The sequence below is a fragment of the Acomys russatus genome, chromosome 20 (genome assembly GCF_903995435.1).
Source record: "Acomys russatus chromosome 20, mAcoRus1.1, whole genome shotgun sequence".
In the NCBI taxonomy this organism is placed as follows: Eukaryota; Metazoa; Chordata; class Mammalia; order Rodentia; family Muridae; genus Acomys; species Acomys russatus.
The window spans coordinates 61042274-61055582 of NC_067156.1; the positions used below are offsets into that span (position 1 = coordinate 61042274).

The following is a 13309-nucleotide window of genomic DNA, read 5'->3' on the forward strand; positions in this document are numbered from 1 at the left end:
ATTGCATTTCTCATGTGCTCTTATTTCATATGTGGTCAGATTTTAATTGACAGGAGTTCAGATAGGCTTAGTGTCAGTCTAAAGTAATTCGTTTTTATATAGCTTGGTACTGTGATTCCAGACCCATCCACGGAAGTGGGTCAGCGCCATCTCCTTCTCGTCTTTCCAGCCCTCCTCTCTGCTTCCACAAATGGCTCTTGGTTTTTAGTTTCTTGTATACCGTTCTTGGAAATTTTCATGTATATGAGCAATTATGAGTATAGATTCATATTTCACCCTATTTTCACACCAAGGTGAAAATTCTGCATAGTGTTTTGAGTCTTGCTCTATTTTGCAGTCTAATCTAGGGGGAATCTCTGCTTTGATTTCTTTTTCTTTTTTTTTTTTTCTTTACTAAATTTTTTTTTAATTTATTTTTTTTATTAATTTATTCTTGTTACATCTCAATGGTTATCCCATCCCTTGTATCCTCCCATTCTTCCCTCCCTCCCATTTTCCCCTTATTCCCCTCCCCTATGACTGTTCCTGAGGGGGATTATCTCCCCCTGTATATGCTCATAGGGTATCAAGTCTCTTCTTGGTAACCTGCTGTCCTTCCTCTGAGTGTCACCAGGTCTCCCCCTCAAGGGGACATGGTCAAATGTGAGGCACCAGAGTACATGAGAAAGTCATATCCCACTCTCCACTCAACTGTGGAGAATGTTCTGACCATTGGCTAGATCTGGGAAGGGGTTTAAAGTTTACCACCTGCATTGTCCTTGGCTGGTGCCTTAGTTTGAGCGGGACCCCTGGGCACAAATCTGCCTATCATAATATTCTACTTGTAGGTTTCTAGGACCCTCTGGATCCTTCTACTTTGCTATTCTCCCATGCTTCTCTCATCTAGAGTCCCAATAGGATGTCCTCCCCTCTGTCCCAGTTTCCTGGTAAAACCAGAGACACTAAGTCACTTAGAAGAAAAAGTGGGGAAGAGCCTGGAACATATTGGCACAGGAGACAACTTCCTGAACAGAACACCAACGACCCAGGCCTTAATGTCAATCATTAATAAAGGGGACCTCATGAGGCTGAGAAGCTTCTGTAAGGCAGAAGACACTGTCAAGAGAACAAAGCGACAGCCTACAGACTGGGAAAAGATCTTCACCAACTCTACATCTGACAAAGGTCTAATATCCAAAATATATAAAGAACTCAAGAAATTAAACACCACCAAACCAGATAACCCAATTGAGAAATGGGGCTTGGAACTAAACAGAGAATTCTCAACAGAGGAATATCAAATGGCGGAGAAACACTTAAAGAAATGCTCAACCTCCTTAGTCATCAGGGAAATGCAAATCAAAACAACTCTGAGATTCCATCTTACACCCATCAGAATGGCTAAGATCAAAAACTCAAGCGACACCACATGCTGGCAAGGATGTGGGGAGAGAGGAACACTCCTTCATTGCTGGTGGGAATGCAAACTAGTACAGCCACTTTGGAAATCTATCTGGTGCTATCTCAGAAAAATGGGAATAGGGCTTCCTCAAGACCCAGCTATTCCACTCCTTGGAATATACCCAGAAGATGCTCCAGCACACAAGAAAATTTGCTCAACCATGTTCATAGCAGCCTTATTCATAATAGCCAGAACATGGAAACAGCCTAAGTGTCCCTCAGTAGAAGAGTGGATAAAGAAACTGTGGTACATATACACTATGGAATACTATTCAGCTATTAAAAACAAGGAATTCCCGAAATTTGTGGATAAATGGATTGAGCTAGAAATGATCATAATGAGTGAGTTAACCCAGAAGCAGAAAGACTCAAATGGTATATACTCACTTATATCTGCATATTAACCCAAGGGGCATGTCACACGAAAGTCTGCTTTGATTTCTAAATAAAAACTTCTGAGATAGAATTAAAACACCTAAAAACTTCTATTTTCAAAGTAAACAACTCAGTGGTTTTCAGTGTATTCACAAAGTTGTAAAGTCCTCACCATAATTCTGGAGCAAGAGAGAAGCCCATAAACATTGTCTGCCACATTGCCATTTGTCCCCATGATCCCTCCTGCCCCCTCATAGCAAATAATCTGCTTTCTCCTATGAATGCACCCATTCTGAATGCTGTATATAATAGAATATAGTGGGGTCCCTCTGGTCTGGCCTTTTCTCGCCGTTTAACTTTGTATGATTGTTCAAGTTTCGCCTGTCAAGTGTACCAGGACTTTATTTTCTTTGGTTGGGGGAAGTGGTGAAAGACATTCAATTGTATTTATATGCCGCCTTTTGCGCTTGGAGTCATCTGTTAATAGAACTTGGTTTGTTTGTATTTTTTGCCATTATGCATAATGCTGCTATGAAAATGTAGTTCCCTGTGCTTCTTTGCCTAGGGGTGAGACCCTAGGATTTGCCATTAGCGTGCTTGTTGATGTACTTCTTCAGCTCTTGTTTAGGTTCCCATGTGGCTGAAGTATTATGGATGTCATCTGCAGGAGACAATTATACAACAGATTTCCTTGTCCGCGGACGATTTTTAAAAGATTTATTTATTTATTAAGTATACAGTGTTTGCCTGCATGTGTGCCTGCACACCAGAAGAGGGTACCAGATCTCAGTGTAGATGGTTGTGAGCCACCATATGGTTGCTGGGAATTGAACTCAGGATCTTTGGAAGGACAGGCAGTCTTCTAAACTTCTGAGTCATCTCTTCAGCCTGTCCTCTGACTCTTAGTCTTCCTGCCACCTTCTCTGTGATGTTTTGTGAGCCTTAGGTGCAGGCATCATGCTGGCACAGTCACATGCTGGTAGGCGGTTCTCCTTTAAGACTTAGGACCGCACTGGTCCCCAGTAGTTGGCTGGGCTTCCAGGCATAGTGTTCCTTCTGTTGAGTGAGCCTTCAATCTTGTTAGTTTGTTACCACTTTTCAGGATGGATATCCTACTATGTTGGTCATTGTTGTGGTTTGTATGTGTCATAGCTCGGTAGCATTATTAACCATCCCTTAGCAAATAGCATAGCAGCTTCTAATATTATGAAAGCTAGTCCTCAGGCAAGGGGCTTTAAATCCAGCTCAAATCCATAGCCTGTGTCCAAAGGCCATGGTGTTTTCAGCAATAGAGTCCTACCTTCTGCCCCCAGGACCATTGTATCTGGTGTTTGCTTGTTTATAGTGAAGTGATAGAGTATTTACTAAGGAAATTCATGGCTGAAGTAAGGTTAGACATACTGCTTAAGCCATCTCTCATGAACTGTTGAATTTTGTTTTGTTGTTGTTGTTGTTTTGTTTGTTTTTGTTTTTGTTTTGAGACAGGGTTTCTCTGTGATCCTTGGCTGTCCTGGACTCACTTTGTAGACCAGGCTGGCCTCGAATTCACAGCAATCCACCTGCCTCTGCCTCCCGAGTGCTGGGATTAAAGGCATGCACTGCTGCCACCACCACCCGGCAATCTTCAAATTGTGTATGTGCACATGGCTGCAGGTGCCCAAGGAGATCAGAGGTGTGAGATGCCCTGGAGCTGCAGTTGCAGGCAACTGAGAGCCACCCAGTATGAGTGCTGGGAACCAAGAGCAGTATAGGCTCTGACTGCTGAGTCATCTCTTCAGCCCTCTTGTAAAATAGCCCAGGCTGGCCTTGAGTTTGCTATGTAGCTGAGGATGACCTTGAACTTCTGATGCTCCCAAGTTTTGGAAATACAGGCATGAGCCATCATCCATGGCTTTTCAAAAGCTATATGTTAAGATCTGTTATGGAAACCAATGTTTGTGTTACCCCCAATTCATCTATTGAAACCTAATTCTCAGTATGATGATACAGGGGTCAGGGCCTTCAGGAGGTCATCTTAAACTAATAAGAGCCACAGTTCTTTTCTCTTTCTCATCGTTTTCCATCTTGTACAGCTGTTGAATGAATATTAATATTTAATATTTAATTATTTTATGTTTTATTCAAGTTTTCTTATTTTTTACATATGCATTTATTTTATTACACATATATACAATAAACTGCCTATAGCAAGAAAAACCACGAAACAATCAGGAATTATATAAATGTTACATTCGTAGTGTTTTGAATTATTATTTTAGTAAAATCATCAGTTACTCCTTAACCAGCTTTATACCCAATTAACCACACAGAGAGACCAGGGTCTATTTAATTAGCCTATAGCACAATGCTGCACAATAATTACTCCACCCAAACCTCCATGGTAGTGTAGTTTCTTCCCATTTAGATTTCCCACTTTATACTCGCTTTTAAGTCATCTCCTAGGCCAGGTTCATTTCCCTTGATGTGTCCAGGTCTTTCCTCCCAGCTCCATCCTCTCCTTTCTTTTCTTTCTCCTCCCCTTGTCAATCAGGATGCCCCACCCTATTCTCTGTTATTGCTCAGCATTGGCTAGTTTGTTTTTATTGACAAAACAGAGAACAAATGGTGACATGTTTAAACAAACTTGAAATTGGACATAGTTAGAGTAAACATCACAATCCAATGTCTGGATTGATGCAGAGAGTGGGGTAGAGAAGTCAGCATTTGAATGAACAAGGGTAAACTGTACATAGTCACAAGAACTTTGTACCAACACACAGCTATAGCTAGAATGCAGCTGCCTACAGGCCAGTAAGAAAGCTCTTACCTTGAACTAAGTAGGTTGGCAGCCTGACCTTGGAATGCACAACTCCTGGAATTGTAAAGAATGAATGTTTCCTTGTGATAACTTGTTCAAGAAATCCTCGCTAATGCAAAGGCATTAGACAGAAATCATATTATAGCAGCTTTAAAATGGCAAATAAAACGCCATTAAAAACATGCAACACATTGGCATAAACTAAACAAATATGTGTACAACTTAAGTATTGGCAACTAAAAACATGACTAGTGAAATCAAAGGAAGCCTAAATGTGAGTGTACATGTATGAATTGAAGGTGAATACAGATAAGATGTCAGATCAGTTTATAGATTCGGTTAATCAAATTTGTGTCAGGATTGTTGTTATTTTTTAAAAGACAGGATCTTGCTATGGAGTTTAGACTGGCTTTGAACTCACTGTGTGGCTTATGCTTAGACTAAATTCACAGTTCTTCTTCCTCTTCTCTCCTAGTGTGGCATTACAGGCATATGCCACCATGCCCAACTTGTATTAGGGTGTGTGTGTGTGATAAATATATACTATATATAGAATATATGCTATATATGTGTGTGTGTGTGTGTGTGTGTGTGTGTGTGTGTGTGTGTGTGTGTGTATGTATTAGGAATGGGGCCTTTGGGAGGTAATCTTACACTAATAAAAATCACAGTTATTTTCATTGGGAGAGAAATGGACAATATGAGTCTAAAATGGAAATGGAAAGGCAAAGAGCCTAGACTACTAAAAACTTAATTAAAAGAGAGTTCAGTCTTCACAAGATGCCTTTGGGACAGCACTGTGACTCACTTGTGCTGGGAAGTGAACGTCTAACCTGTGGCTTTAGAAACTGCTGACCATGTATATGCACTTGCTGCACTTACTAAACCAGCTTCTCAGCACTCCACACCCAGCCTGCCTGTGGCTGACCTTCCGGCAAACCTACGTTGCCTGGTCACAGTGTGCAAGTCTGTCACCTCAATACTTGAGGGGTTGAGGCAAGAGGATTACTGTGAGTTTGAGGCTAGCCTGGGATACATAGTGAGTTTGGAGTTGACATAGGAAACATAATGAACCCTAGTCTCAAAAAAAGAAAGCTCAACAATTTTTTCAGTACCCTGAGGTGTCAAGTGTTACTTACGGACTGGGTAGAGCGCCACCTGTTACTTCTGATCAAGAGGTTGTGGTCAGGCCAGGGCTGAGGTGTCTGAGGCTTTGGGGGGCAGGGCTTGCTTTCTAAACCTCCCATTTTGGGCGTTGACAGGGTTGGCTTCCCCAGGAACTGTTGGACCCAGGGCGTTACTTCTTTGCTGGTGTGGATGGGCGGCCTCCCTAGCTTTTTGCCTTTGGGCTTCCATTTGTTGGCTCTCAAGACTGACTAGTGCGCATGTGTTCCAGACAGGCCTGGGCAATTTAAGTGAGTGAGTATTGTAGTAGACCCCTGTCTGGTCATCTGTGCCTTCGAAAGTGAGTCCTAAGTGTCCAGCTTATTCTTCATTCAGTTCAAAAAATGAGAAATAGCCGGGTGTGGTAGTGCACTCGGGAGGCCCATCTCTGAGTTCCAGGACAGCCGAGGAGAGAGGGATTCTCACAGTAGCTTTAATTAACATTTGTCTGTTGGCTGACTAGAGATATTCAACCCTTTAAAAATAACTTTATTGGTCTTTATATTAATAATGAGAAGTGTGTGGTTGGTTGATTAGTTGGTTTATTTATTGTTCAGTTTCTTTTAGTAATTATTTAAAAAATTATTTTATTTCTAATTTTCAAAAATATGAGGATATTTGTGGGTGTGTGGGTTTGTGTACATGTGTGCAGTGCCTTGAGGTCAGAAAAGAACATTGGATTCCAGGGAGCTGCAGTTACCAGCAATTGGAAGCCACTCAGGATAGGTTCTAGAAGCAAACTCAGGGTACCCCTTAACAGAAATAAAGAAATAAGCCAGGCATAGTGGCACATACCAGTAATCCCAGCACTCTGGGAGACAGAGGCAGAGGCAGGAGGATTTCTCTGAGTTTGAGACCAGCCTGGTCTACAAAGTGAGTCCAGGACAGCCAAGGCTACACAGAGAAACTGTCTTGAAAAACAAAACAAAACAAAAAGAAATAAAGAAATAGACTCGTGTGTGTGTGTGTGTGTGTGTGTGTGTGTGTGTGTGTGTGTGTGTGTGCCTGTGTGAGTGTGCCTGTGTGTGTATCTGTATGTGCGTGCATGTATGTGCACGTGTATGGGGTACCCACACATGAGACGAGTGGAGGACATTGGTGTCTTTTGATCACCCTTGGCCATCATATTCCTTTGAGACTAGGATTCTCACCAAATGGAATGCTTATTAATTTGGCGAGGCTGGCTTGCCAGAGCTCCCAGGATCCACTTGTCTCTTCCTCACAGCCTGGGGGTCATAGTCAAATGTGACCATGCCCAACTTTCACGTACATGCTGGGGATTCAAACTTTGGTCCTCATGCTTGCAGAGCAAGTGCTCTTCCTCACTGAGCCATCTCCCCCGCCCTAGAAACATGCTTCTTCAAACAGGAGTAACATGATTACTGTTGAGGTTCTGCTGCACAAGCGCAGTTGGCCTGAGAAGTCACACAGTGGAGATGAAATGTGTGTGCGCCGTACTGACTCAGAGGTCATTGCTGTCCCTCTGCTGTTGCTTCTCCTCAGTCACACGCTGGGTATTGGTTGCTGTTGTTGGTAAACAGAGATAAGCCGAGGGGGATGAGAACGGTGTAACAGCAGCGGGTCCTCAGAGCAGAGTACTGCTGCTCTCACTGCAGCAGTGCTGAGCAGTGGGTTGATAGGGCGGGGAAATGGAAAGTAGGAAAATAATGGACACAGGATCCAAATGTAAGAACTAATGACTGGATAGGGGTCTGGTATCTTGGCTTGACTTAATTTTTATTTTTAGCATTTTTTGAAAAATAACCTGAAATATTTGAATATGTAGATTTGACCATTTAAAGGTACAGTTTGTGTGAAAGAGCAGTATTTTAATCTTCCCAGCTGATGATTGTTCTGTTTCCCCCGTGTCTTCAGAGATATTACGTATGAGATCTCAGTGGAGGCGATCTCAGCAATGGTTGTCTTCCTTTCCTGCCAGCTCTTCCACAAGGAGATTTTGCGACAGAGCATCAGTCACAAGTATTTGATGCAAGGCCCATGGTATGTCCTGTTTTAAAGTTGAGATATTTCATCTGTTATTTCTAGCACTATCCTCTCTTGAGTGTTGTCATTTCTCCAACCTGACATTTCTTCCCGTTGTTCCATTGCTCCCTTAGCCAGCACAACCTAAAACCACATTCTGGTCCTTGCCCACTCTGTCCTGTCTGCCTTGCTCCCAGACTGTTGCTTTGTAGAATAGCTTAGCATCTTCTCATTTCCTTCCATCCTTTCTCTGTGAGCAGTTATCACGTCCTATTTGCTTATTCAAACTGTTCTTCAATCTTCTTCTTGGCACTAGTTCCTTTGAATCTACAATTATCCCTGGTATCAGCAGGGTACCAGTTAAGGCTACCAAATTTCGCAAGTCCCTAAAACATACTGTGCATAGCCCAGGCACGTCCTCCTGTATTCTTTAAACCCTGTCTGGAGGACATACAGTTCCTAGTGTAATGTGAATGCTTTGTAAATAACTGATACACTGGATAGTTTGGAAAATAATGAGGAGTAAAGTTCAATATAGATAAGAATTTTTTTCTGACTATTTTCCATTTGTGATTAGTTGAAATAGTGGACACAGAATCTGAGGCTGTGGTCCCTGTGAAGTCGACAGACTGACTTCTGGAATCAGGGTCTGAGCACCTTTTGTTTAGATTATGCCAGCGGCCTCTTTGCTGTTCTGATTTAATGAGACATACTTATTTATTACATGCTAAACACACACTGGACTTTGGGGCTGTGCCTCATAAATGAGGATTGCAGAGGAGACAAACCATACTGGAACCTCAGCAGACCACTATTGAAAGTCACTGACAGGAAGGGGGAGAACCCAGGCTTATCTAAACTCTGACAGTGATGGAGTAACCTAGCCTGGCATATTAGGGTTTGACCAGAAATTTATATCTTACAATGCTAGAAGTATAAAAGCTGCATTTTTCATTGATGGAGAGGATGTTAGTAAAATCTTTTTTTTTCCATTTTAGATTTATTTATTTATTATCTATACAGTGTTCTGCCTGCATGTGTACTTGCATAACAGAAGAGGGCACCAGATCTCATTATAGATGGTTGTGAGCCACCATGTGATTGCTGGGAATTGAACTCAGGACCTTTGGAAGAGCAGCCTGTGCTCTTAACCACTGAGCCATCTCTCCAGCCCTCTAAAATATTATTTTCTAAGTCCAGTTTTTATAGTATCCTTATAATGTCAAATACATAAACTAGAATATTCTTTTATTGGTTCTTGTGGTTTATCTTGGAAGCCATGGTTATCAAAAATTCGTACAAAAATCTATCTACAAGTGGACTAGAGATTGTAAAAATTACTTTATCACCCATAATCTAATAACTCTAGTTTCATAGTTAAAAAATGAGTAGTGTCATTGATTGTTACATTTCTCTGCTGATTTTTATATAACAACCTTCTTTGAATTGCCAGCTGTACTGTATAATCCACTAAATTTATAATTGCTTGCAATTTTATGTAAATTACAAATCTTTAAAGCTTGAGCTTTAAGGGTTTGATCTGTGCCTTCTGGTGTGCTAAGAGTCAAGGCTTGAGTCAAGTTGTATGATGCTGTCATATCCCTTGAGGTACTATTAATGACAGACATATTTCTGCGTTGTTATGCAGAATCAGGAGTTTGATTTTTCCCCTTTTTGTGTAGTCTTCCCTACACCAGCAAACTTGTGAAAACCTTATTGTATAACTTCATCAGACAAGAAAAGCCCCCTCCACCCGGAGCCTATGTCTTCCCTCAGCAGTCAGACGGGGGAGGCCTGCTGTATGGACTGGCGTCAGGAGTAGCAAGTAAGTCCTTTCAGACTTCTCATACTTTATCTCTGTAAGTGTTGTCTAAGGAGGCATAAGCAATCCTGATCACTTGGCTGCCTGTCATCCATTCTACTGGGTCTATGCAGCTGGCTAAATGTAAATATGGAAAGCAACTCAAGTATCAACCCTTCCTTTCTCCGTGGTAATTCACGCTAAATGTATGCAAAGAATGAATAGATTATTTAGCGATAGAACATACATTTTCATGACAAATGTTTACATGTAAATGCGTGTATCGTACAAGTTCTACTATGAAGAGAGAGTAAACTTGAGCGGCTGGGAGGTGGTATCCTTGCATTGTTGTGAGGGTGTGCTGCTCAGGACTTTGTTGCATCATTTTGGTGCTTTGTGTGCTTGTTTGTTTTTAAGTAATTTATTCAGATTACATCTCAATTGTTACTCCTCACTTGTATCCTCCTATTCCCCCCTCCCTCCCTCTTTCACCCTATCCCCCTCCCCTAGGTCTGTGACAGAAGGGGACCTCCTTCCTCACCATATGATCACAGCCTATCAGGTCTCATCGTGGTAGCCTGCTTCCCCTTCCTCTGAGTGCCACTGGGTCTCCCCACCAAGGGGAAGTGGTCAAATAGGGGGCACCAGAGCTCATGTCAGGGTCAGTTCCTGCTCTCCACACAATGGGGAGAATGTGCTGTCCAGTGGCTAGATCTGGACAGGGGTTCTAGGTTTACGGCATGCATTGTCCTTGGTTGGTACAGTAGTTTGAGCATTACCCCCCCACCCCCCCAATCCAGATCCACCAGCCTTAATGGTCTTCTTCCAGGTTTCTAGGACCCTCTGGATTCTTCTATTTCCCATTCTCCCATACTCCTCTCATCTGGATTCCCAATAGGAAGCCCCAGCATCTATCCCAATCTCCTGCTAAGTGAAGACTGGCAGAGGTGGAAGAGTTTGTAACTGAGCCCGGTGGCAGGAGGGGGACTGCTGAGTGAGGCCTTTCCTCCCTCACAGTAGGCATCAGTTCTGCAGCAGAGTTCAGAGCTGCAGGTGTGGCAGGCACCTGCTGAGAAGGATAGGCAGGCTCTGAGCTCACACAGCTGAGAACTAGGCCTCGTTGAAAGGAGTAGCATGACCCGGGGTAGTCTCCTGCCTACATTGGCGCACTTACCAGGCTTGTTAAATTAGCAGTATGTGGTGCAGAATTACAGAGTGCTGGGTCCCAATGGGGCGTTCCCATTGGAATATGGCCGTGGCTTGCTCCCTACAAGCAGTAACATGGATGGGAGCAGGCAGTACCCGACAACATTTCCTTCACCGTGAGGCTTGCAGTAGGCTCGTCTGTGGTTTAGGGAAGTGACCTGTAAGCAAGACTTTCTAGACTTGCCTGCCTTTGCTTTATCTGTGGATCATGAATTTCAATGCATTTGTTCCCCTCACTCACGTCTTTATCTTCAGGGTGAAGGAGCCAGCCTAGACGGCCATATTGCATTGTTTCTTCAGTTACTCCCTCACCCCACCCCCAGCACAGTCCTGTTTCAGGTGAGGCAGCGGCATAAAGCTCCCCTGTGACCTCTGAAGGCAGCACAGGGATGGCTTTCTAGTTTCACAGGAAGACTTAACTGGTCTGTTAGTGTTTTCTTTTTCATTATCATCCAACTGGTGTAAGTATTTGAAAACTGAGTGTTTCCCGGTATTCTAATGTAATTAGAGGTTTTTTTCCTCCATGAGACAAGTTCATTAATTTCTTTCTTCACAACAGTGGTCATACTTGAAAGATTTTTTTATACAAATTTGTACATAGTTTAAAATTTTTCAGTCCATCTTGAATCAGGTATCTTTGGTGTCATTAGTTTGCTAAGTGACAAAACCAAGAATGTTAAAGCAAACTCATGTCCACACAGCGGGGACCCTGTCTGCTGCACTCATGTCCACACAGTGGGCACACTGTCTGCTGCACTCATGTCCACACAGTGGGCGCCCTCTCTGCTGCACTCATGTCCACACAGTGGGTACCCTCTCTGCTGCACTCATGTCTACACAGCGGGCACCCCGTCTGCTGCACTCATGTCCACACAGCGGGCGCCTTCTCTGCTGCACTCATGTCTACACAGCGGGCACCCTGTCTGCTGCACTCATGTCCACACAGTGGGTACCCTCTCTGCTGCACTCATGTCTACACAGCGGGCACCCCGTCTGCTGCACTCATGTCCACACAGCGGGCGCCCTCTCTGCTGCACTCATGTCCACACAGAGGGCACCCCCTCTGCTGCACTCATGTCCACACAGCGGCACCCTCTCTGCTGCACTCATGTCCACACAGCGGGCGCCCTCTCTGCTGCACTCATGTCCACACAGCGGGCACCCTCTCTGCTGCACTGCCTCCCAGCCCTCACATACAGATATTTTTTTACTAGGAGTGGACTTTTCTTAGATCCAGAAAGTATTTGCTTTGTACCATTGTGTGCATTGTATGCTTTTAAAATTTATTTCCTTCAAAACAGTATATTGTTTTAGAAACTCAGTTTTGGGTCATGGTTTTGCTGATCTGGGGCCTCCTGAGTCACCCATGCCTCTCTAGTTCTTCTCACTCACTGAAAACAGAATTATTCTTTATTCTTGAGAATGTCACACACACACACACTCTCTCTCACACACACTCTCTCTCTCTCTCTCTCTCTCTCACACACACACACACACACACACACACACAGAGAGAGAGAGAGAGAGAGAGAGAGAGAGAGAGAGAGAGAGAGAGAGAGAGAGAGAGAAACAGTCATATATACTCCCTTTCCCCCAACAACTCCCCTCCAAACCTCTTCTCTTTGTTTTCTTTTTGACACTCCACTGAATGCAGTTAGTGCTGCCCCATGTAGATGTGTCTACCGTTCAGATAGAGGTAGAGTGTTGCTTCATTATCTTAGGATCTCTGAGGAAGGGGTGAGTTTGCTTGTATGTGAGCTCAGCTTGACTCCTGAGCCTTTGCTCTTTTCCTTTCACTGTCATTGCCCCCCCAACTCCCCTACCCCACCCCAATTCCCCCACTCCACCCCCAATTCCCCCACTCCACCCCCCAATTCCCCCACTCCACCCCCCAACTCCCCCACCCCCACCATTACAAATGGGGATGCTTCTTGGCTTACACAGCTTTTTGTTGTTCTGTTTGTTTTGAGGACAGGGCCTTGCTGACCCAGGCTGACCCAGAATCCTCCTGCCTCTGCGTCCTGAGTGCGGGGACAACAGGCTCACACCACCACACCTGGCTTCTGATATGCTAAAAGCTAATATTGAGCTGGGTATAGTGCCATCTTGTCTTTAGTTCCAGAACACAAGAGGCTGAGGCAAAAGGATCCCCACTAATTTGAGTCTAGCCTGGCTACAAAAAAACAAAGAACAGCAGCCATGACCGGAGGGGCTAGTTTGTGTCTGTGCTGAGGTGTGGACCTTGCCATCACAGCCTGTGGTGTCACCTGCTAATTCCATCCTTTTGCCGTCTGTAGCTACTGCACATGCTCAGTTGCACCATCATTTTCTGCTTTGTGTTTTATTTTGTGTACTTTCAGGGATGTTCAGAAGTAGAGTGGTGGGACGACTTTGCATCTATCTTAGCCCATCTTTCTGGGATGGTTACTATTTGCTGTTGTAACAGTTATCTCCCTCCTCCATATTTAAGAGAGAAACCTTTTATTTGGAATCACTTTACATATGTAGAAAACTTCCAAGAATAAAACAATATAAACACCCAG

General features: G+C 43.6%; 2 protein-coding genes across 3 annotated transcripts in view; both read left to right on the plus strand.

Annotated features, from left to right (window-relative positions):
• Window positions 1–13309, plus strand: part of Rpl17 (ribosomal protein L17) — a 390846-nt gene that overhangs the window by 76227 nt on the left and 301310 nt on the right. The gene's annotated exons all lie outside the window — the stretch shown is intronic.
• The window catches only part of Dym (dymeclin), a 262842-nt gene that overhangs the window by 32485 nt on the left and 217048 nt on the right, over window positions 1–13309 (plus strand). For both annotated transcript variants that reach the window (XM_051163665.1, XM_051163666.1), the window contains exons 6-7: window positions 7652–7777; window positions 9442–9584. In XM_051163665.1, coding sequence (XP_051019622.1) covers window positions 7652–7777; window positions 9442–9584 — 269 coding nt within the window. The remainder of the gene's footprint in view (window positions 1–7651; window positions 7778–9441; window positions 9585–13309) is intronic.